Source organism: Sciurus carolinensis, chromosome 2 (assembly GCF_902686445.1).
Source record: "Sciurus carolinensis chromosome 2, mSciCar1.2, whole genome shotgun sequence".
Lineage (NCBI taxonomy): Eukaryota > Metazoa > Chordata > Mammalia > Rodentia > Sciuridae > Sciurus > Sciurus carolinensis.
The window spans coordinates 168,076,957-168,102,994 of record NC_062214.1 but is presented as its reverse complement, the minus strand read 5'-3'; the positions used below and the strand labels follow the sequence as shown (position 1 = coordinate 168,102,994).

The following is a 26,038-nucleotide window of genomic DNA, read 5'->3' as shown; positions in this document are numbered from 1 at the left end:
CATTCTCCACACCTCAGGTCTTTCAACTGCCATTTTTCAGGTGCAATACAGAGCTTGAGAGGCACAGTCATTGGTTAACAATTTGTGCTCTCTTGATCTTTTCATTACTAGTTCAGATTAAGTTTCCCATTCCTTTCTATATACATCCTCTTATATGTCTTGTTCATTTGTGCTACTTTTCCCTCTCTTTAAGTCTTCCTCTGAGTTGTTGCTCTTACCTGTGTTGATTTTGAGAAATTACGCTCCCCTGAGTTGATTTTTTTCCCCCCTGAGGAGTTTTGAACCAAAAGTAGATATTAAAGTCATACTACAGGCTTAATTTTATAAAGCATCTGTCCAGGACTAGGGTACATTTGGAATAAAAACCCTCAAACGTATAGATTATCCCTGTAAAGGGTTTTCAGGAATTGTACTTTTCAGGTATACAGCCAGTTGACGATAGACTGTTTTTCATGTTGTAAAATGTCATGATTAAATAAATTTAAAGAGATCTGGTTAGAGTTCTGATGTTACCATTCTCACTTGTGAACTTATGCTTCTGATATTCTGTCTTTATAGAATCATAGAATTTCATTGTTGGAAAGGATGAATGATCAGGTACCTGAATTCTGTACTTTTGCATACAAATTAAGTGTCCCTAAACCAAAAACCTGGAATCTGAAATGCTCCAAAATCTAAAAATTTTTGAGAGCAAACCTATGTCACAAGTAGGAAATTACATGTGCCCTCATGTGACAAGTCACAGTCAATACGCAGATGCATGCTAGATGTGGTGGTGTACTCTTGCAATCCCAGCAACTGAGGAGGCTGATGCAGTTTGAGGCTAATCTTGGCAATTTAGAGAGACCTTGTGTCAGAAAAGGAAGAATGACTGAGGGTGTAGCTCATTGATAAAGCACCCCTGGTTCAAGACCCAGTACCAGGAAAAAAAAAAAAATGTAGGTATACTACTGGGGATGTGACTCAGAGGAAAAGTACCACTAGATTTAATCCCCAGTTCAGGGAGGAGGAAAAGAAGATGTAAGTATGCTAAAAATGTTGTCTGCTATTACCTTTAGGCTCTGTATCTTAGATGCATATGAAACATACACGACTTGTTTAGACTTGGATTTCATCCCCAAGATATCTCATTGTATGCAAATTTTCCAGAATCTGGAAAAAAAATCTAAAATCCAGAACACTTCTGGTCCCAAGCATTTTGTGTAAGGATTTTTCAACTTGGTTAAGGAAACAAAGGTGCAGGAAATAAATGATTTGCCACGTAGTTCATAATTAATACATAGTACAATCAGGATTAAAATTGGGGTCTTCTGACCTGTTCCCTCCATAGAAAAAGTCCGTGAGATTCTGCATTTTATTTATTTATTTATTTATTTATTTTATTTTTGACTGTACTGGGATTGAACCCAGGGGCATTTTTTTATTTTTTATTTTGAGACAGGATCTCCCTAATTGCTTAGGGCCTCTCTAAGTTGCTGAGGCTGGCCTGGAACTTGTGATCCTCCTGCCTCAGCCTCCAGAACTACTGGGATTATAGGCCTGCACTACCACACCACACCCAGCTGGTTTTAGGTTCTACATTTATAAAGAATTTGCTCAAGTAAAGTGTTAAACTCTTTTAAGTGGCTTACTTTGCCTGTACATTCTATTCTGTTTATTGTCCCTAAACATAATTGTTTTGATTAAATTCATGGTGCCCCATTATTTTACAGATGAATAAATATTTCCAGGGTGGAGGCAGACTGTCACTCTGGCCAAGCCTCCAGTTTTAATTCTTAGCCTGCTAAATTCTGTTTCTTACTTTGCAGAATCTTTGTTTCCTTCCAAGAATGTTACTCAGGAGGAGGGATTCTTTACAAATCCATATGCCTGTCAAAATCTTGTTACACAACTTTTCTTGTCCTGAATTGCCATTCAATTCTTGTATTTAAATTCCAGTCCTATCTCTTGGCTTTACTATTTAAAAGTAGTACTTAGTACTTGCTACTAATTGGAAACTTTGAAGTTTTTTTTTTAAATAAATATGTTAACTAAATTTGATGGCTTAGTGCAGATACTTCATTACTTGCTGCCATAGATGGCTGAGGCATATAATTTGCTTTAGATATGCTGGCAAGAAACTAATGAAATTTCGGTATTTGGCAGGTAGCTTCAAGCAGCCCTTGATTTAGTCTCTAGAGTGACATCTCTTTATACCTGCCAGTGGGTGGGGTAGGTACAGTGTGTTGTCCCAGGGGACTGTGAAAGCATTAGGGCCTGCATTGATTCAGTCTTTTTAGAATTGCCCAAAAAGAGAAAAGAAAGCTTTATTATTATGTTAATAATAATTGTTAATTTAATAATAATTAGTAATAATAATTGTTAATTTTGTTTATATTAAGAATTCTACAAAAGTCTAGGTAGGCAGTATTTTTTTTTCCCTTCCCCTTGTACTGGGAATTAAACATATGGGGGCACTATGTTACTATGTAGCTCTACCACTGAGCTACATCCCCCCCCCCCATTTTTATTTTGAGACAGGGTCTTGCTTAAGATGCTGTCCACAAACTTGTGCCTCACAGACTATTGCCTCAGCCTCCCAAGTTGCTGGGATTACAGGTGTGCAAAGGCAGTGTTCTTATATACAAAAACAAAAAATTTAGAAACTTCTCAGAATAAATGAAGAACATCTGATATAATTAGTAGAGTATATTGTATAGGTTAGTTTCCTGTGTCAGAAGTAAGACTAGAGATGAAGACAACCTGTGGTCTGAGAATACCTTACAGTGCATCTGCCATCTCTGTGTGTGTGTGTGTGTGTGTGTGTGTGGTGTTGGAGATTAAACCTGGGCCTTGCATATGCCAGGCAAGTGCTGTACCACTGGGCTACACCCTCAGCCACATCCCTATTGGAATAATTTCCTGTGGATCCTTACTGTTGTTGAGACCTTAAGAACCTGTTCTTAGTGTCTTCTTAGCTCTGTTGGAGGAGCTTTTGTTCCTTGACGTGTTACTAATTCTATACTTCTGCAAATGTACTGTTGAATCATACAAATCATCAAAATATGACACTTAGAAGATAGGCTCCTCTATCCATTCATAATTTTAAAAAATGTGATAATAATAGGAAATTTTAAAAGATTAAAGAAGTAATTTTGTCTGTTTATGATGACCATTGTTAACATTTGGGACCCATGTTAAGCCTCTTTAAATATGCAGATATATGTATTTTAAAAATGAAATTGGAATTAGACCATTTCAGCTATTTTGAAACTTGTTGAATTTATTATTATTTTTTTCATATCATAGGTGTTCTTCTAAATCAAGTTTTTCAACTTCTACAGTATTGACGTTTGGGGCTGGATAGATCTTTGTTCAAGTGGGCTGTCCAGTGCATTGTAGGATGTTTAGCAGCATCACTGTCTTTTACTCAGTTTGCCAGTAGCATCTCCCCAGTTGTGACAGCCAAAAATGCCTCCTGGTATGCCAAATGTTCACTGGGCAGTAAAATCATCTGGGTTGAAAACCACTGTTTTAAAGCAACAGCCTCCAAACTGAAGAAGTCAAGACAGTCAGACATCTTCATACTCTTAAAAATCATTAAAGACCTCAAAGAACTTTAGTTTATGGGAGTTATATCTATGGTTTTTATTGTATTAGTATTAAAACTGAGAATGGTTAAAATTCACTTATTTAATGCTAATAATAATGAACTTTAAAAGACAATATTTTAATGAAAAAAATATTTTTCCAAAATAAAATAACAATGAAAACAATGCCATTGCTAAATTTCCCAAATCTCTTTGATGTCTGTCATAATAGAAAACATTCATATATTAATCTGTCATGAAATAGAGACTTAGTCAAAATATATGGAGAAAATTTAGCTTTAAACAGATATGTAGTTAGAAAAGGGAAGATTATTTTAATGCCTTAGATAAATCCCCCATACCAAAACCAAACAATCAAACATCCTAAAATTCAATTGGAATCATAAAAGATCCAGAATAGCCAAAATAATTCTTTTTTTTAAAAATTTCTTGGTATTGGGGATTGAACCCAGAATTGCTTAACCACTGAGCCTCATCCACTGCCCTTTCTATTTTTAATTTTGAGACAGGGTCTCTCTTAAGTTGCTTAGGACCTCACTAGGTTGCTGAGGCTGACTCTGAACTTCCGTTCCTCCTGCCTCAGCCACCTGAGCTGCTGGAAGCATCACAATATCTGATTTCAAATTGTACTACAGAGCTTTAGTAACAAAAACTGCATGGTACCATCATAAAAATAGATACATAGGCCAGTGGAAGAGAATAGAAGACACAGAGACAAGCACACACAGATAGAATCATCTGACCTTTGACAAAAGTGCCAAAAATATGTGCTGGAGAAAAAAGAGCCTTTTAAACAGATGGTACTGGGAAAACTGGATATCTATATGTAGAAGAATAAGTGTAGATCCCCATCTCTCACCCTGCACAAAAATAAACTCAAAGTGGATCAAAGACCTAGAAATTAGACCAGAATCTTTGGAGTTGCTAGAAGAAAACAGGGTTGACATTCCAACATACAGATCCAAACAATGACTTCCTCAGTAGGACTTCTAAAACTCGTTAGATAACATTAAGAATAATGGGCTGGGGTTGTAGCTCAGTGGTAGTGTGCTTGCCTAGCACATGTGAGGCACTGGGTTCAAGCCTCAGTACCACATAATAAGTAAATAAAATAAAGGTATTGTTCCATCTATAACGAACTGAAAATATTAAAAAAAAATCAGTGGAATGGAATCAAATTAAAAGACTTCTGCACAGCAAAGGAAACAACCATGAAAAGAGAACCTACAGAATAGGAGAAAATTTTTGTCAGCTACTCTTCCTTCCAACAGAGGATTGATATTCAGAATATATAAAGAATTCAAAAAACTTACCACCAAGCCAGGTGCAGTGCCATACACCTCTAATCCTAGTGACTTGGGAAGCTGAGACAAAGAAGATGGAAAGTTTGAGGCCAGACTCAGCAACTAGCAAGACTGTGTCTCAAAATAAAAAAAAAACTGGGACTGGGGTTGTGGCTCAGTGGTACAGTGCTTGCTTATCACATGTGAGGCACTGGGAGCTAGATTGTGGAACCAACCAAGATGCCCTCAATTGATGAATGGATAAAGAAACTGTGGTGTATATATACACATTGGAATATTACTCAGCCATAAAGAAGAATAAAATTATGGCATTTGCTGGTAAATGGATGCAATTGGAAAATATCATGCTAAGTGAAATAGGCCAAGCCCCCCTCCCCCCCCCAAAAAAAAAACAAAGGCCAAATATTTTCTCTGATAAGTGGATGACAGTACATTACGAGGCGGGTGGCATGGGTGGGGGAAGAGAAGAATGAAGGAACTTTGGATGGTGTAGAGGAAAATGGGGTGGGAGGGGCTGGGGGAAGGAAAGATAGTAGAATGAGACAAACCTTATTACTCTCTGCATATGTATGATTACATGAATGGTGTGACTCTACATTGTGTGCAACCATAGAAATGAAAAGTTGTACCCCATTTGTTTACAATGAATCAAAATGCAGTCTATAAAAATAAAAAAAAAAGAATAAGATCTAAGAAAACAACAAAACACTACCCAAAAACCAAATAGACCAATCAATAAATGGGCAAATGAACTAAACAGACATTTCTTAAAGAAATATAAATGGGGGCTGGGGATAGCTCAGTTGATAGAGTGCTTGCCTTGCAAGCACAAAACCCTGGGTTCAATCCCCAGCACCAAAAAAAAAAAAAAAAAAAAAAAAAAAAAAAAAAAAAAATATATATATATATATATATATATATATATATATATATATATATAAATGGCCAACAGATATATGAAAAAAAAGTTCAATGTTCTTAGCAATCAAGGAAATGCAAATCAAAACCACACTGAGTTTTCATTTCACTTTGGTTAAAATGGCAAGTATAAAAAATATAAATAATTCTGGGGAGAAAGTGTGGAGAAAAAAACACTTATACATTGTTGGTGGGACTGCAAATTAGTACAACCATTTTGAAAAGCAGTACGAAGATTCCTCAAAAGGCTAGGAGTGACCTAGCTATTCCACTCCTTTGTGTTTATCCAAAGGAGCTGAACTCAACATACTGTAGTTATACCTGCATTCCAATGTTTATAGCAGTGCAGTCATAATTACCAAGTTATGAAACCAGTTTAGGTGTCTGTCAATGGATGAATGGATAAAGAAAATGTGATATATATCCACGGAGTTCTACTCAGCCATAAAGAAGACTGAAATTTTTCATTTGCCAATAAGTGGTGGAACTGAAGAATATCATGTTGAGTGAAATACACCAGACTCAGAAAGTCAAGGGTCAAATATTTTCTCTTGCATGGAAGCTAGAGAGAAATAAGGAATTAAAGGCAGGGGATATCATGAAATAGGAGAAATGGAATGGGATAAAGAAGGAAGGAGGAGGGTGTGAAAGGAAGTGTGGAAGGAAATTGACCAAATTATGCTATATGCATGCTTGAATGTCTCATTGAGTTTCACCTTTATGTATAATGCACCAACTAAAAAAAAAAAAAAAAACAGTAAAAGACCAGTAGAGCAGAGGAAAGAGATCAGGGGAAGAGAGGAGGGAAAGGGAAAGTACCAGTGGTTGAAATGGAGCAAATTTTGTTTATGCATTTATGAATATGTCAAAATTAACCCCACTATTATGTATAACTATAATGCACTAATAAAAACAAAAAATATTTGATATCTATTACCAAATGTCCCTCCAAATGGTTGAACCAATTTATTTACACTTGTACCAGTTTATTATGACCGCATCATCAATTGCTAGATGTTATTTTGTATTTCCCAGATCAGTCAGTATATGAAAAATAGTGTCACTTAATAAATTTATTATTACTTAAGTTTTTATATAACTGACCTTGATTACCAGTGAAGCTGAATATTTTTATCTTAAGTTTTGGCCATTTTACAGTCTTTAGGCTGATTATTGTGTAATTTATTAGTTTGTAACTTTCTTTGTTAAAATAATCACATTCTCCTAATGCCTTCTGAGATTATTCCCTAGTTTCCCTGTATCTCTGCATTAGATTAGAGACCCTTTCTTAAAGAGGTAATAAAGGTGCCTGATAATCTGTTCTCCAAATTTCAGAAGTCTGAGCCTTACTCCCCCTCCACCCCTGTATTGGGAACTGAACCCAAGTTTGCTCTACCACTGAGCTACATCCCCAGCCCTTTTATTTTTTATTTTTTAAAAATTATTTTTAGATGTTGATGGACCTTTATGTTATTTGTTTATATGTGGTGCTGAGAATTGAACTCAGTGCCTACACATGCTAGGCAAGCGCTCTACCACTGAGTCACAACCCCAGTCCCCTAGCCCTTTTATTTTTTGAGACAGGATCTCACTAAGTTGCCAAGGCTGGCCTCAAACTTGTGATCCTCCTGCCTTAGCCTCCTGTTTTACTGGGATTGCTGGCATGTGCAATAGTGCCTGGTTTATCCTTGCTCTTAATATTGTCCGGGCAACCAGCCAAGTTTTTACACAGATCTATCTCACTAATCCTATAGATAGAGTTTTCTCTGTTTTACAGGTGAGAAGACTACATTTTAGAGAGGTTAAGGAACTTGCCTAAAGGTACACAGATAGTAAGTGGTAGCATCATTGAAAAGTCAATCTGTATACTTCTATCCTAAGCCTGTGGTTTTGAATGCTGTGCTGTTACACTCGTCTCTAAATCAGGTTGAATTACAGAAGTGCCAGACTTGGGTAAATAGAGATTAGTGCTCTTTATTGTTTTTGTAAGTGATTTGAGGACAGGATGTATATAAAATTTCCCAAATTTACATATGAAGTTAGTTCCTTCAGGTAGTGAAATGCTTACAGTGTGGATAAACTGCAGGTAACTTTTTGTTTGGGCTTTTACAGGTTAGGGGGAAGAAAAAATCTTTAACAACATAAAAGGGTATTAAGTAAAGTTTGCTATTCCTGGGAGTCTGTTAACCATATTGCATCTGTCCTACCATGCATAAATTTGTGTATATTTTCATTAAAATATAGCATGCTGTTCATACTCTTATGTGATGTAAAACAAGAGTTTGGAAGATTCAGATAAATTCATAGATGATACTTCAGAGAAACTGGGATGTTTTGAGGGGTGTGTATAGGTAATATAGGTCACATTGGGCTTATCTCACTTAATACAACAACCCTAGTTGTTGGCATTTTCTTTACAAGTAGTAAAGAAAAATGACTCTAAGTCCTTATAAAATGATACACTCTAAGATGTTCAATAAGGACCTGATAGTTACTTAGATTATTTATGTATTTGTTTTTGAAGTGCTGGGGATTGAACCCAGGGCACTTTACCACTGAAGTTACATCTATAGCCTTTTTATTTTTTATTTTGAGACAGGGTCTAGCTAAGTTGCTAAGGCTGACCTTGAACAAATTCTTTTGCCTCAGGTTCCCAAATAGCTGGCATTACAGGTGGGTACCACTACTCCTGGTCAGGCTATTTATTTGAAGGTCAAAAAGGCCAGCAAACATTTTATACCCACTAGGATGACAATTACAAAAGAAAAAAGAAAAGAAACAAGTGTTGCTGAGGAGGTAAACCATTGTGCATTGCTAGTGGAAATGTAAAATGATGCAGTCACCATAGAAAACCCTATGGCAGTTCCTCAAAAACAAACACAGCAGGCTGGGAATATAGCTCAGTTGGTAGAGTGCTTGTCCCGCATGCACAATCCCCAGTACCACAAGAAAAGCACAGCCACATGGTGGCGCACATTTGTAATCCTGGTGTCTAGGGAAGCAGGAGGATTACAAGTTCAAGCCAGCTTCATTAGTTTAGCGAGACTATGCCAAAATAAAAAGGACTGAGATACAGCTCAGTGGTAGAATGCCCCTGGGTTGAATCCTTAGTACTGCAACAAAAACCCAAACAAACCCTACCATAGAATTATTACTGTACGATCCAACAATTTTATGTCTGGATATATGCCCAAAGAAATGGAAATCAGGCACTTAAATAGGTATTTGTAGATCTATATTCATATCAGCACTATGCACAGTAACCTGAAGATAGAAGCAACTCAAGTGCCCATCTGTGAATGAATGAGTAAACAAAATATAGTCTATACATACAATGGAATGTTATTTAACCCTTAAAAAGGAACGAAACTCTGACACATGCTGCAACATGGGTGAATTCTGAAGATACTGTGCCAAGCTAAATAAACCAGTCACAAAAAGGACATATATGTATTTGATGTACTGAGAATAGTAAAGTATGGAGAAAGAAATGGTGTTTGTAGAGGAAGAATGGTGGTTGTCAGGTGGAGATGTGAAGTGATTATTTAATGTTTACAGAATTTCAGTTTGGAAAGATGAAAAAGTCCTGGAGACAAATATCGTGATGGTTGGATAACAATGTGCTAATGTGAATGTAGTTCATTCTACAAACTCTATGCTTAAAAGTGGCTAAAATTTTTAAAAAACCAGGGAAGTGCTAGGCATTTCTAGAAAAAAAAATGTATAAAAAATGGAAAACACTTTTCTTTCTTATGTAAAGCTGCAGAATATCCTCATTTGGAATGAGCACAGGCTGACCTCAAACTTGTAATCCTTTGCCTCAGCTTTCCAAATAGCTAGGATCACGGGTGTGTCTGCCACTGTACCCGGCTTGACTAACTGAGGAAACTCAAATCCTTCTGTGCCTCAGCTTTTCCAGCTATAAAATAAGAAGAATGCTAATTCTTTTGTTACAGTGTGGTATAAGGACTTTCATAGTTTGTACTTAGAACTCAGGACCCCCCCCCCCTATTCGGGATTGAACCTAGAGCTGCTTTAACACTGAGCTAGCACCCCCCATTTATTTTTCTACTTTGGTACGGGGTCTTGGTAAGTTGCTGAGGTCAGTCTTGAATTTGGGTTTCTCCTGCCTCAGCCTCCCAAATAGCTGGGATTACAGGTGTATACCACCATACCTGGCTATATATATGTTTTTGTAACTACAAAACTGCTACCACATGTGATTATAGTACTAGTTTTTGATGAATTAGTGATTCTAGTGCACAATGAAATTAATCAGAATCAGAGTAACTGCTTTTTCTTGGAGTACCCAGATAAATTGAAGCTAAAGAATTGTGAGAAAATCAGCTCTGAAAGACAAGCCTTTGTTTGTCCCTTGCCTGGTACTGGCACCGGCACTGGCACCAGCACTGGCACTAGCACTAGCAACAGCATAGAGCTGAAAGACCTATCCTTCCTGGTAGGTCTCTGATGTACTCAGGTGCCCTGGAGAGTCTGGGCTGAGCTGTCTTTACTGAGGATGACCCCATAAGTACCTACTGCCAGGCTCAAGAGCTGCCTTAAATTATCGTATTCTTCACTTGTGCTATTTGCAGGTCACAGTCTCTTTGTGGACCTTTATAATAAATCTCTTCTTTTCTAATTGACTAGTGATTCAGAGGGCAGGAGAACTATAGAACAGAAGTAATGACTTATCTGTACTTCACCTGCCCTCCTTTGCTTTGTGGAGTCAGAGACTTGGACTCAACTGTCCTGCTCCTTCTGCTGGCTTAGAAGCAGCCCAATAGTTTTAGTCTAGGTCTCACTTTGCACTCACTGAGTTTTATTGCCATCGTGTGATTAAAAATGATTGTCTTTGCCCAGGGCTCTTAATATCTTGCCTAAGGAAATGTGGGAGGGATATGGGGAGATGCATTTTGTCTTCTTATACTTACTTTGAGGACAAAGTAAAGAGGTGGGCCCTGCCACAGTGATAATTTTTGCTGAGGTGATTCCAATCTTCCATGGACTTGGGCTGTCATCATCTTGTAATACTAAGAACCTGTCACTGTAAATGATCCCAAGGCATTCAACAAATAGCTGTACATTTGGAATTACTAAGTACTTGGTAAAAGTAAATCATCCTATAAATCCCTGGAATGAACATTAAAGATAGTGCTGTCTAGGTTATGGAGGAAGACCTTAAACTACAACTTTTGAGTTCAAAGGGATAGATGCTTTCCCCTGCCCCCCACCCCTGTGGTACTAGGGATTGAACCCAGGGCCTTGCACATACTAGGCAAGCACTGTGTCACTGAGCTACATCCCCAGCCTTTTTTTATATTTTGCAGTAGGGTTTCACTAAGTTGCCCCAACTGGCCCCAAACTCACAATCCCCTTGCTTAAGCCTCCCAAGTAACTGGGATTATAGGAATGCATCTCTGTGCCTAGCCTTTTTTTTTTTTTTTTTTTTAATTTATACGTATGCGTGTGTGTGTGTATACACACGTGTGTGTGCATATATATATACATATGTACATATACATATATATACACACATATATATATATATATACACACACTTAGTTTTCGATGGACCTTTATTTTATTCATTTATTTATATGCAGTGTTGAGAATTGAACCCAGTGCCTCACACATGCTAGGCAAGTGCTCTACTACTGAGCCACAACCCCAGCACCCTAGGCCCTGTTTTTAATTGAACTCCCCCCAGCCCCAGGCATTGAACCTAGGGCACTTAACCATTGAGCCACATCCCCAGCCCTTTTCATTTTTTATTTTTGAGACAATCTCACTAAAGTTTCTGAGACTGCCTTTGAATTTTTTTTTTTTTTTTTTTTTTTTTTTTTTTTTTTTTTTTTTTTTTTTTGCGGTGCTGGGGATCGAACCCAGGGCCTTATGCTTGTAAGGCAAGCACTTTACCAACTGAGCTATCTCCCCAGCCCCCTGCCTTTGAATTTGTAATCCTCCTGCCTCAGCCTCCTGAGCTGCTGGGATTATAGGCATGTGCCACTGTGCCCTGCTGAGCATTTTTTCTTAAGCTCCTCCAATTCAAGAAAAATTGTGCTGTCAGAAGTTTTAGTGAATAAATATAGAGATGTTCTTTGTTATTCTTTTCCATGGGTATCCAAAGCCCATTTTGCAGAGCCTTATTTTATTTTTCTATCATGAACATTAAAAATATTCAAAATATTTTATTATGGAAATCTTGAAGCATACACAGTTGTGTACATTTGTGTTAATCACCTATTCCTCTTTACTTTCTTTCTTTTTGGCACCTTTTAAAAGAAATTCTAAGTATATACAATATCACCCACCTCCATATACATCACTAACTGATAGGGACTTTTTTCCTTACTTAACCACAATGCCATTATTATATCTCAGAAATATAGTGATATTTCCCTAATATGAAATGTTTAAATGTAGAGAAGTATAGAGAGATATCGGTCAGATTTGACCAAATGTTGTTCATTTGTTAAATTTACTTCCAATCTACCACTTTTTTATTATATATATTTTTAAAGTGGATTTAGGTTCTCAGCAAAATTAAAATATACAGTGATTTTTCTATTTCTCTTTTACCTCCATACATACATAGTCTCCCTCATTATCAACATTCTCTAACATAGTGATATATTTCTTAAGATTTAACCTACATTGGCAAACCATAATCACCCAGTGTCCATACTTTACATCAGGGTTTATTCCTAGTGTTGTGTGTTCTGTGATAATGACATGTATCCACCATTGTAATTAGAGGATTTTCATTTCCTTAAAAATTCTGTGTGCTACATATTCACACCCTTCCCCATCTAGTACTTGCTGATCTTTTTGCTGTCTCCATAATTTTTCCTTTTCCAGAATGTTCTGTAGTGACTTTTTTCACTAAGTAATAGGCTTTTAAGGTTCTTCATGTCTTTTCATAGTTTGATAATAGTTTATTTCTTTCTTCTTCCTTTTTGTGTGTGTATGTGTGTTCTGGGGACTGAATCCAGGGATACTTTATCCTCCCCCACCCTGAGTCCTTTTTACTTTTTATTCTGAAATGGGGTCTTGCCAGATTGCTGAGGGTCTCACTAAGTTGCTGAGGCTGGCCTCTAACTTGACTTTCCTGCCTCAGCCTCCTGAGTTGTTGGGGTTATAGTATGTGCCATCACACTGGGCTCATTTCTTTTTAATACTGAAAAGTATTCCATTGTCTGGATGTACCATAGTTTATTCACTTACTCACTTAGTTATTGAAGGACATGTTTATTACTTCCAGGTTTTAGCAATTATGAATAAAACTGCCATAAACATTCATACACAGGTCTTTGTGTAGACATAAGTTTTTAACTTCTTTGGGTAAATACCAAGAAGTGTGATTACTGGATTATATAGTAAGAGTATGTCTAAGTTTTGTAAGAAACAACCTGTCTTCCAAGTGGCTGTACCATTTTATATTCCCACCTGCAATAATGAGAAGTACCTATTGCTCCAGATCCCTGTCAACATTTGGTGTTATCTGCGTTCCAGGTTTAGACCATTCTAAAAGGTATATAGTAGTATCTCATTGTTTTAATTTGCATTTCTCTGATGACACATGGTGTGGAACATATTTTCTTGTGGTTATTTCCCTTCTGTATATCTTCTTTGGTGTGAGGTGTTTGTTTAGGTCTTGGGGCCATTTTTTAATCCAGTTGTTTGTTTCTTATTGTTTAGTTTTATAAGTTTTTTGTATATTTTGGATATCAGACCTTTGTCAGATATGTCTGCAAATATTTTCCCCTGCTCTGTGACTTGTTTTCTCCTTCTTTCAACATTGTCTTTTATAAAGTAGAAGTTTTTAATTTTGAATAAGTTTAGTTTATTCATTCTTACATGAATAATGCCTTTGATGTTATATCTAAAAAAGTCACCATCATACCCAAGGTCATTAAGATTTTCTCCTATTATCTTCTAGGAGTTTTGTAGTTTTGCATTTTATACTTGGTTCCATGATCCATTTTGAATTTTATGAAGGTTGTAAGATCTGTGTTTAGATTTAATTTTTTACTTGTGAATGTTCATTTGTTCCAACACATTTGTTGAGAGAAATTCGCTCTACTATTTTGCCTTTGTTCCTTTGTCAAAAACCAGTTGATGATATTTATGCTGGCTACTTTTGCCCTCTCAAGTGTTGAAGTCAGGTAGTGTCAACCCTCCAAATTTGTTGTTCTCCTTCCATATTGTGCAGTCTATTCTGGGTCTTTTGTCTCTCCATATACATTTTAGAATCAGTTTGTCAATATTCATGAAATAGGTTTTGGGGAATTTCTCTGGGATTGTATTGGATCCAAAATCAAGTTAGAGAGCCAGGGGTGGTGGTGGCACATGCCTGTAATCCCAGCAGCTTGGGAGCCTGAGTCAGGAGGATCAGGGGTTCAAAGCTAGCTTCAGCAACTTAGTGAGACCCTAAGCAACTCAGCAAGACCCTGTCTCTAAATAAAATACAAAAAAGGGCTAGGGGTGTGATTCAGTGGTTAAGCACCACTGGGTTCAATCCCTATAACAAAACAAAACAAAACAAAAAAAGACCTGGGAATGTAGTTCTGTGGTAAAGTGCCCCTGGGTTCAATACCCAGTACTGATAAATAAATAAAAAGATAAATAAAATGGTTGGTAGGAATTCTTTATATATTCTAAATAAACCATTGCCAGCACCCTTATAATTTCAGGCAGTTCCATTCTGGCCCCTTAGTTTACTCCAGTTAAGTCTGCTTCTGCAGATTTTACTCCTTTGCTTTTTCAGTCATACCTAGACATTTTTTTTTAATTGTAAACAAATGGGATACATGTTGTTTCTCTGTTTGTACATGGCGTAAAGGCATACCATTTGTGTAATCATAAATTTACATAGAGTAATGCTGTTTGATTAATTTTGTTATTTTTTTCCCTTCCCCCCACCCCTCCCACCCCTCTTTTCCCTCTATACAGTCCTTCCTTCCTCCATTCTTGCCCCCCTCCCTAACCCTAACTCTAACCCTAACACTAACCCCTCCCAACCCCCATTAATGTGTCATCATCCACTTATTAGCGATATCATTCGTCCTTTGTTTTTTTGAGATTGGCTTATCTCACTTAGCATGATATTCTCCAATTTCATCCATTTGCCTGCAAATGCCATAATTTTATCATTCTTTATGGCTGAGTAATATTCCATTGTATATATATACCACAGTTTCTTTATCCATTCATCAATTGAAGGACATCTAGGTTGGTTCCACAATCTGGCTATTGTGAATTGAGCAGCTATGAACATTGATGTGGCTGTATCTCTGTAATATGCTGATTTTAAGTCCTTTGGGTATAGGCCAAGGAGTGGGATAGCTGGGTCAAATGGTGGTTCCCATTCCAAGTTTTCTAAGGAGCCTCCACACTGCTTTCCAGAGTGGCTGCACTAATTTGCAACCCCACCAGCAATGTATGAGTGTACCTTTCTCCCCACATCCTCGCCAACACCTGTTGTTGCTTGTATTCTTGATAATCGCCATTCTAATTGGGGTGAGATGGAATCTTAGGGTGGTTTTGATTTGCATTTCTCTTATTACTAGAGATGTTGAACATTTTTCCATATGTTTGTTGATTGCTTTTAGATCTTCTGTGAAGTGTCTATTCATTTCCTTAGCCCATTTGTCGATTGGATTATTTGCATTCTTGGTGTAGAGTTTTTTGAGTTCTTTATAGATTCTGGAGATTAGTGCTCTATCTGAAGTATGATTGGCAAAGATTTTCTCCCACTCTGTAGGCTCTTTCTTTGCATTGCTGATAGTTTCCTTTGCTGAGAGAAAGCTTTTTAGTTTGAATCTATCCCAGTTATTGATTCTTGCTTTTATTTCTTGTGCTATGGGAGTCCTGTTGAGGAAGTCTGGTCCTAAGCCGACATGTTGAAGCTCTGGACCTACTTTTTCTTGTATAAGATGCAAAGTCTCTGGTCTGATTCCGAGGTCCTTAATCCATTTTGAGTTTAGTTTCGTGCATGGTGAGAGATATGGGTTTAGTTTCATTCTGTTGCATATGGATTTCCAATTCTCCCATCACCATTTGTTGAAGAGGCTATCTTTTCTCCATTGCGTATTTTTGGCCCCTTTGTCTAGTATGAGAAAATTGTATTTATTTGGGTTTGTGTCCGTGTCCTCTATTCTGTACCATTGATCCACCTTTCTATTTTGGTACCAATACCATGCCGTTTTTGTTACTATTGCTTTGTAGTAGAGTTGAAGATCTGGTATTGCAATACCCCCTGCTTCACTCTTTCTACTGAGGATTGCTTTAGATATTCTGGGTTTTTTATTCTTCCAGATGAATTTCATAATTTCTTGCTCTATTTCTGTAAGGTACATCCTTGGGATTTTAATTGGAATTGCATTGAATCTGTATAGCACTTTTGGTAGTATGGCCATTTTGACAATATTAATTCTTCCTATCCAAGAACATGGGAGATCTTTCCATCTTCTGAGGTTTTCTTTAATTTCTTTCTTTAGTGTTCTGTAGTTCTCACTGTAGAGGTCTTTCACCTCTTTTGTGAGATTGATTTCCAAGTATTTTATTTTTTTCGATGCTATTGTGAATGGGGTAGTTTTCCTAATTTCTCTTTCTGAAGATTCATCACTTATGTATAAAAATGCCTTAGATTTATGTGCATTGATCTTATATCCCGCTACTTTACTGAATTCACTTATGAGATCTAAAAGTTTTCTGGTGGAATTTCCTGGTTCCTCTAAGTATATAATCGTATCATCAGCAAACAGGGATAGTTTGAGTTCTTCTTTTCCTATTCGTATCCCTTTAATTTCTTTGGTCTGTCTAATTGCTCTGGCTAGAGTTTCAGGGACCATATTGAAAAGAAGTGGTGAAAGAGGGCATCCTCCCTTGTTCCAGTTTTAAGGGGGAATGCTTTCAGTTTTTCACCATTTAGAATGATATTAGCCATGGGCTTAGCATAGGTGGCCTTTACAATGTTAAGGAATGTTCCCACTATCCCTATTTTTTCTAGTGTTTTGAGCATGAAGGGGTGCTGTATTTTATCGAATGCTTTTTCTGCATCTATTGAAATAATCATGTGATTCTTGACTTTAAATACTAGACATTTTTGAGTTATGCTACCATGGCAGAGAATTCCTTCAGTTGTCCATCAGATGAATTTTCTTTGTCATTTAGGATTCATTTTTTGTTCTGTAAGGTAGTTAATAGAATAGTGCTCACTTTCCTTACTAGATGATCTTGACAAGTTACTTTCAATCTATAAAATCTATAACAGTATAAGAACTATTATCGTCATCACTTTATATTTCATGAAACTGAGGTGCAGGGAGATTAGATTAGAAACATGAGCAAATAGAAGAAACATGTGACCTCTCTTTTAATTTTCCATTTTTGATAAGAAAAATGGGTATAATAAATATTTCTTTAATATACAAAACACGGTAGCAGAAGCAGTGATAAGTCCCTGACTCTTAGCTATGTTGTTGGGGGCAAACAATAGGAATGTAGCCTATGAAAACTAAAGTGTCCACAGCATGTTTAGTTTGTTATTAGATCTGTAATTTTTCATTAAAATAAAATAAAACAATAAAATCATAAACCATTATTTTCATAACATTAACTTGATATTTTACACAGTGGTAAATTTGTAAGAGGTAAAGAATTTAGATTCTATCCCAGGCCAGAGAATTTATAGTTGAAGTATATAAGTCATAAATAGAATGCTGTGGGCCACACTTGAAGCATGAATCTGGTAGCCAGTGATACTTCAGAAGAGAACGTAGAACTTGATCTTGTCTGACAGTGGAAAGAAGAAAAAAACTCATGAAACAAAGGAACTCAAGGTACAAAGATAACTTCTGTTTTAAAATTTTTAAATTTTTATTGGTTCTTTTTAGTTATACATGACAGTAGAGTCCATTTTGACATAATTATAAGCGTATGGAATATATCTTGTTTTAATTCAGTCCCCAGTACCTCTCCTTCCCCTCCCCTCTTCCCACACCTCGCTCTCTTCCCTCTGCTCTACTGATCTTTCTGCCATTTACCCATAGTTTTTTTTTAATTAATTTTTTGTGGATGTACATGATGGTGAGATTCACTGTGGTGTATCCATATTTGTACATAGGAATGTTATGTCAGATTCATTCTACTGTCTTTCTTTATCCCATCCCTCCTTCCTTTCCTTCATTACCCTTTGTGTACTCCACTTAGTCCCCACCCCCCAACGACTTATTATGGATCAGCTTCCACATATCAGAGAAAACATTAACCTTTGGCTTTTTGGGTTTGTCTTATTTCACTTAGCATGATAGTCTCCAAATCCATCCATTTACTGAAAAATGTCATAAAATCATTCTTCTTTGGAGCTGAGTCATATTTCATTGTGTATATATTCCGCAATTTCTTTATCCATTCATCTGTTAAAGGACGCCTAGGTTGGTTTCATAGCTTAGCTATTGTGAATTGAGCTACTATAAACATTGATGTGGCTGCATTACTGTAGTATGCTGATTTTAACTCCTTTGGATATATACGAAGGAGTGGGATAATGATCAAATGGTGGTTCTATTCTTAGTTTTTTGAAAAATCTCCATACAGCTTTCCAGAGTGGTTGCACCAATTTGCAGTCCTGTCAACAATGTATCTTCTTGGGTGTGTGTGTGTGTGTGTGTGTGTGTGTGTGTAATGAGTATGTCTTGACTACTATACCCTCTATTAATTTTAATTGTAAAAGAAAATATGTCTAAGAACAAGGTCAAGTCTTAGCATAGGATGAAATAATGTAAAAATTAAAACATAAAAATTTCCCATTATGTAATCCCAGCTACTTGGGAGGCTGAGGCAGTAGAATTGAAGTGTGAGGCCAGCCTGAGCAACTTAGACCATCTCAAAATAAAAAAAGGGCTAGGGATATAGCTCCATGACAACTTGCTTAGCATTGCCTAGGGTCAATCTATAATACTAAATAAAACAAAAAATTCCTTAACAGTACATATTCAAAATAATTGAAAGCAAGGTCATAAGTAGATATTTGTACACTCATATTCTTAGTAACATTAGTCACAGTAGCCAAAATATGGAAACAGCCCAAATGTGCATCAGTGGATGAATGAATAAACATATACTATAAAAGTATATAAAACTCAGAAACTATTCAGTTTTATAAAGGAATAAAATTCTGATGCATACTACAATATGGATGAATCTATAAAACATTGTTTTGTCCTTTTGGGTCTGGCTTACACATATTAGGTACTAGAGTAGTCAAATTCATAGAGACAGAAAGTGGAATAGTGGTTACTAGGGGCTAGGAGAAATTAATTTTCCTTAAGGTTTCAGTTTGTGATGATAAAAGACTTCTGGAGGTGGATAGTTGTAATGATTGTGCAACAACACAAATGTACTTAGTGCCACTGAATTGTGCATTTAAAAATGGTTAAAAAATGTAAATTTCATATTATATATATTTGACCACCAAAAAAGTCTCCCAATTCTGGCCTCACAGTTATAGTGGTTACTATAAACAATTTCTTTTATAACTATCTAGATATGGCTATATAAATCTAAGCATAGATATGTCAGTGTAAGCCCCTTCATTCAGTGTCTATTCTTTGGTGCACTAATTTAGGCACTGGAGATTCCACAGTGAACAAAACTGATGAGGTTCCTGCTTTTTAAAAATTTGTTTTACAAAAATAGATGTTGGTACACATACTAATTATACTTATTTTTTCCTCTTAAAGATCTTTGGTCATCTCTCCACATTAGCTCTTACATATATCTACTGACTTAATGCTTCATGGTTTATCCTTGTGTGGATGTACTGTAGTTTGTGGCTATTGTATTTATTTTTTTAATGTGGTTCCAGGGCTGGGTACAGTGGTACACACCAGTAATCCCAGTACTTGGGAGTCTGAGGCAGGAGGATAACAAGTTTGAGGCCAGCCTCAGCAACTGAGACCCTGTTTCAAAATGACAATTAAAAAGGGCTGGAGTGTAGCTCAGTGGTAGAGTACCCTGTGGTTCAATCCCCAGTACTTCACATATACATGCAAAATATGGACCTAGGCCCTTGTGTGTGCTAAGCACATGCTTTATTACAGAGCTACATACCCAGCCTGGCTGTCCTACTTTTTTTTTTTTTTTTTTTAATTGAATAGAAGTGGAGAGGCAAAGGTACAGAGCTTGCTATGAATTGCTGCTGTTGACATTTACATTTTTATTGGGAAAATAATATAATTTTAGCTTATTATAAAAAGTCAAACAATGCCAAATTTTTAAAACCAAACTTTCTTCTACTTTCTGATCCTATTCCTTAGAAGTAACCATTGTTAAATCTATTAATCCTTCCAGACATTTTTAACACATCTTCAAATATAAAGAATGTATAGTGGGAGAATGTAACTTAGTGGTAGAGTGCTTGCCTAAATATGGGAGGCCCTGGATTTGTTCCCTAGTACTGCCCCCCCCCAAAAAAAAATACACACACACACACACACACACACACACACACACACAAAATATATATATATTTTGTGTATTTTTTTTTTTGTGTGTGTGTGTGTGTTCTCATTCTCTAGGAGGTATTTCATGCATTTTAATATTGCTTATTTAGTTCAGACTATTGAAAATTATGTGAAGGTAAGAGCTGGTCTAAGGATCATGAGAACTGGGTTTTGTCTGTCTCCTACTGGAGCCAGGCAATTCCTTAGTTGTCATTTGTACACTGTCCTTTTGCAGTTAAAGCATATCAAAGAGATTGCTTTGAAGGCCTATTATGCTAGAAATATTCCTTCAGAGTTCTTTGGTTGCAAGTAATAAAAATCAACGTTAGTTCTGTTAGACCAAGAAAAAAAAAGGACTTAATTAGAAAGATTCTAGGTAGCAATTTAAATAACTGGGTCTCCGGAAAGACAGAAACAGGGTTGCTTTCAGGGTGAGTTTCAACATCAGCGTTTATCTCTTTCAATGTCTATATTATCTATTTAAGATTTGATTCATGGGAGAGAGTAAGTGGCCTAGAGGTCATGTATCCCATGGTTAAGTGGGGAGAATGCTGGGTGTAGGTGTACATCAGAATCTTACGGAGTTGGGGAGGTAGTTTTGAAAAGGATGAGATTTGAGCCTGGCAAAGCCAAATGCCAGCCTCACAATGTCAGCTCTTTTAACCTTAGACTCTTAACTTCCCTCTCAAGGAGGAGACGACCGCCGGGTTCTGCTATGGCATATGGAACAAGCTATCCACTCCAGGGTCAAACCCATACAACTGAAAGGAGAACACCATTCTAACATTTTTTGCCTGGCTTTCAACAGTGGAAATACCAAAGTGTTCTCTGGAGGTGAGAAGGGGGATTCTACCTTGGGAAATTCACTGTGGTTGGAATTTTAGAGAAAAGAATTAAAATAAGTTCTTATTTTACTTCCTATATCTTAAATGAACTGTGGTGTTACTAGTTTGCCATAGTTTCTTTTTAGCAGTTTAGACATGTGAATTAGGGTTGTCTTTCTCTCTCCCTCCTTTCTTCTCTCTTTCCCACATGCCCTTCCTTTCCCTCCCCCTTCCCTTCCTTCCTACCTTTCTTTTTGGCAGAAAACTTTCAGGTTGTGCTCTGGTACGTAGGAACTCATACCACATACACACGCACACACACATTTGAAACAATACTTAACCTTACTACATGTGGTATACCCTAATTTAATTTTTTATTCTATTTTATTTTAAAAAATGTTGGCTGTGACTTAATTTGATGTCATCACTCATGGATGACTCTTGTTTGAAAAGCATTGTGTTAGGAAACAATTGAAATGACTGGTGTTAAAGTCAACTTCTTGGTGATGGCTTCCATCAACAACCCCTTCTCTGACCATCAGATTTTAGCCCTGACCTCCATTTGGAGATGCATATTTTCCCATTAGATATCTACCTATTTTCTAAAAGCAACTTAAGTACTGGACTGGAGATATAATTCAAGCTTGCTTATCATGTTGAAGCCTGGGTTCAATCTCCAGCACTGGGGGAGGGGGGGGGGAAGCAACAGAAAACCAAGAGAGAAGAAATCGCTGACATTTGGTCATTATAAAAATGACCTTATACAAATGGCAATTTTACATGGTTCATGTGAAAGTCATCCTCAAACCTGCCTTTCTTTCATTTACACATATAGTTAATCATATAGTCCTGTCAGTTCTATCTTGAAAGCCTCTTTTATTCGTCCTCTAGTTTCTGTTTTTTTATATTGACTGCCATGATTTAGGTTGTCATCTCTGCCCTCAACTATTGCATTGGTCTTGTGTGATTTTTGCCGCCAATCTGTAACCCTCCTTCCTAATGCATTTCTATTATAAAAAAAATTGACCATGTGAATTCTTGACCTACAGTGCCTACCATATGCAGTCTAAACCCCAATCTACCTCTAGCCTATTTCCCTTGCCCATGACATGTACTCCAGTCCACTAAACCACTTAACATCTTATGTATGCACTGAGCTGTAATATTTTACCCTTGTATCTTTTGTTCATGCTGTTCTTCCACCTTAATTGTGCAATTGGACTATCAGTTCCTCAAGGACTGGACAGAATGTTAATCTTATCATGCTCCCAATACCTAGCATTGTGCCTGAAACCAAGAAGGTATGAGTATGGGGTTATTGATTTCATGGTAGAATTTACAGCAAAGGCATTGAAATTTAAGATGACCTGGGCCACATCTTTACTGCTATTTGTGCCTTTCTGTTTAAGTGACTCTTGGTTGTTTATTTAAGCATACAGTGGGATTTTTTTTTTTTTACTCTCTGCCTTTTCATATTCAGATATTTATATTTTAGCTGTATAAACCATTTGAAGTTGTATAATAAATGTATTGTTTTTTGATCACTTAATGGAATAAGACAGTTGCAAAAGAAAAATGTTGTGGAGAAAAACTTTCCCATCATTTAGAATTACATGACCATCTAATTTTATTGCCATAAAAGATAAAGAGGATAGGAATAGCAGCAGACATTTATTGAGGACTTTTCAAGTGTTCCGCCCTATTTTGAATGCTTTCACAGACTCATATGCTCACAATAGCCCTATGAAGTAGAAGCAATTATTAACTCTATTTTCAGATAAACAGCTGAGGCATAGAAATATTAGAGATTTTATTCCAAGTTCACAGTTAATGAGTGTTTTGCTGGTGATGGACAGGAAGCTAGTTTGGATGAATGAATTTTTAGATCATTTTACTTATTTCCTTGAAGTTTTTGCCTAATCCACTAGAACTGTTATTATGTTATCCCTTTTGGGAACTGTTATTATGTTATCCCTTATTGCTCTTAAGTTTTTAAAAAATCTCCATAAAAATGTCCTGTCCTTAAATTATTATAACCTTTTCCTAATAAACATTCCTAACTTGTATTAACACTGACCATATTTTTACCCTGAGAACTTTTAAAATACTTTATGTAATGTGGACAGGGAACAACTTGCAGGAATTAACAAATGACTGCTTTTTTTACTTTACAGGAAATGATGAGCAAGTTATCCTCCATGATGTTGAAAGGTAAATATGTTGTTGGTGTGTGAAGGTGATTGACTATTTTTCACAGGAAGAGAGGAAAATATCTCTTTAGACCCAAATCATTTTTATCTTTTGAATAACATATAACATTGGTCCTTTTCTAAAAACATTTCTGTAATAGTTTTGAAATAAAATTTTGATTTATAAAAGAAAAAAGGAAAGTTGGTATGAAATTATAGTTTTTAGGTGAAAATTTAAAGGGAGTGATTGAAAGAGGAAGAGAAATAATCAATAATAATCAGAGCTAAAAAGAAATGTTTAGCGCAAAAAAATCATCACAGCTAATATTTATTGAGTTCTTACTTTCATGTGCCAGACATCATTCTAGGTGCTTTGTAAGTATTAATTCATTTAACCCTAATCATTTTATGAAGGATAGTGTGATCTGCATTACAGAAGTGAAAACAGGCACAGAAATGTTAGGTAACTTAAAGTCAAGTGATGCTAGGATCTAAGGCAGTCTGGGTTAGAGCTGTGCTCTTAATCATCATGCCAGACTGCTAAAAGAGCCTCTCCCACTCCTGCTATATCAGTTCTGCCTGCTGTAAAACTTTTGTTTGCCTTTTGGAAATCAAATACCACTGTCAGATCTGGACATAAACAAATGCATTCTGTAATAAATGAAAACACAAAACTCAGCTATTGAGTCACTTTTAAAATACTTATTATGAAATCCAAAAATATAGTGCCTTTGATAGTATTTTTTTTTTTTTTCATTTGAAAGTTGAATATTTACCTTTTAGGAAATACAATATCCTTTAGGTTTAACGAGATTAACTTTCTACTAAGAATGAGAGAGACTGCATCCTAGGTGCCAGAGAGCTGGGACTCTGTGCTATGTTTGTGTGTATGTGTGTGCCTGTGTGCCTCTCTCTTGCTCTCTGTTTCTCAGCAGCGAGACCTTGGATGTGTTTGCTCATGAAGATGCAGTATATGGCTTATCAGTGAGCCCAGTAAATGACAACATTTTTGCCAGCTCTTCAGATGATGGTCGGGTTCTCATTTGGGACATCCGGGAGTCTCCCCATGGAGGTAGGGTCACTGGACAAAAGACTGTTGGATTGTGTGTACAGTTTGATGTCAAGTTCTTTGCAGATTCAATATATGACCTGAGTATCTGAGTGTGAATGTTGTCAAGGGAGAGGAAATGTGAGTCCACATGGCAGCACAATGTCTTTGGAGGTCCTGTTCTGACATAAGCAGTCAGAAGTAGGGCACCTTGGCCAGCCCTACTCCACCCACCTGGGAATCTCCATGCACCCTTGCACATTGATGGTTAATGACTCCAAGAAGCACAAGATGTGGCATCTCATTGTGGAGGGTAACCACCAAAGGCCAGTTATGTGTGGTGCTGACATGCATACATCCTTAGATGTTTACTGAGAATGGGGATGCTGTGCAGTTTTTGCAACCCTAGTTGCAGGCTTGTTCTTTTGTTGAAGAAAATCACAGAACCTCACCTTACCTGCATGTGGGATCGTAAATGATGGCAAATACGTTCCATAATGGAATTGTGAGTGCCTCCAAATGTGCTCTTTCAGCCTCTGATGTGTGAATGAAGAACTTGATTTGATGACTTTCTCTGAAGTTCTTCAGGAAACGCATCTTTTTAGTTCCTTTCCTACAGAGGGATTTCTTTCTGTCTTCAGCCCCTTCCTCCAGTGCCACTACCATGCTCATCTCCGTCCCCGCCCCTTAGTTTGACTCTGTAATGAGCACACCTGTGTACACCGTTCAAGCCTTCCTCTTTTGTCTTTTGTCTGGCAGGGTCTTTTTATTTTTCTATATTTCAAACATATAACATGCTAGGTCGTACTTGTTATTGAGGTTCAGGCTATCATAGAAGCTTGTCCTTAGGGTTAGGCAGGTCAAGTTGCAGCAAGAGAAGCACTGATGGCTCAATCTCTATGTGATTAGTAGGTGAGATTTTCCTTTGTTTGCACTGCCTGATGATTGCAAAGACTGAACAGTTTACCTGCTCAGAGACTTATGCAGTAATGCATTTGGAAATCACAGACTGAAAAGTGCTTTCTGTCTTTCACTCTAACAGTTCCATAAGAGTATATTCTTCTAAGTACCAGAGTAATTCCTTCCTCATGTGGAGCCTAATAATTAATTCTGATGGATACAGAGGTTCTAGGTGAAGTTGACTAGGAACTGACTGAATGCAAAAGACGTTCAAGTATTAGGTTTTTAAAAAAATATTTCTGATGGAGCATGGTGGCACATACCTATAATCCCAGCTACTTGGGAGACTGAGGTAGGAGGATACCAAGTTCAAGGCCAGCCTTAGCAACTTAGGGAGACCCTGCCTCAAAATAATATAAGAATCCTGGTGTGGATGAATGCCTATAATCCCTGCAACTCAGGAAGCTGAGGCAGGAGGATCTCAAGTTTGAGAACAGCCTGAGCAACTTAAAACAAGACTCTGTCTCAAAATAAAGAATAAAAAGGGCTGGAGATGTAGCTCAGTGGTGGAACGCTTCTGGGTTCAATCCCTAGTACTAAAAAAAAAAAAAGTAAGTAAATGAATAAATAAATAAACTAAGAAAAGAACTGGGGTGTAGCTCAGTGGAGAGTGTATGGTCATGAGGCCCTGGGTAGAATCCACAGTATCAACCCAGTCCACATATGTTCTAATACTGGAAGTCAAATCATAAAAA

General features: G+C 36.9%; 1 protein-coding gene across 2 annotated transcripts in view; it reads left to right on the top strand.

The window, feature by feature from the left end:
* Dcaf5 (DDB1 and CUL4 associated factor 5) overlaps positions 1-26,038 on the top strand; it is a 100,205-nt gene that overhangs the window by 9,502 nt on the left and 64,665 nt on the right. For both annotated transcript variants that reach the window (XM_047539506.1, XM_047539505.1), the window contains exons 2-4: positions 21,013-21,156; positions 23,321-23,357; positions 24,268-24,407. In XM_047539506.1, the coding sequence (XP_047395462.1) occupies positions 21,045-21,156; positions 23,321-23,357; positions 24,268-24,407 (289 nt within the window). In that variant the 5' untranslated portion in view covers positions 21,013-21,044. The remainder of the gene's footprint in view (positions 1-21,012; positions 21,157-23,320; positions 23,358-24,267; positions 24,408-26,038) is intronic.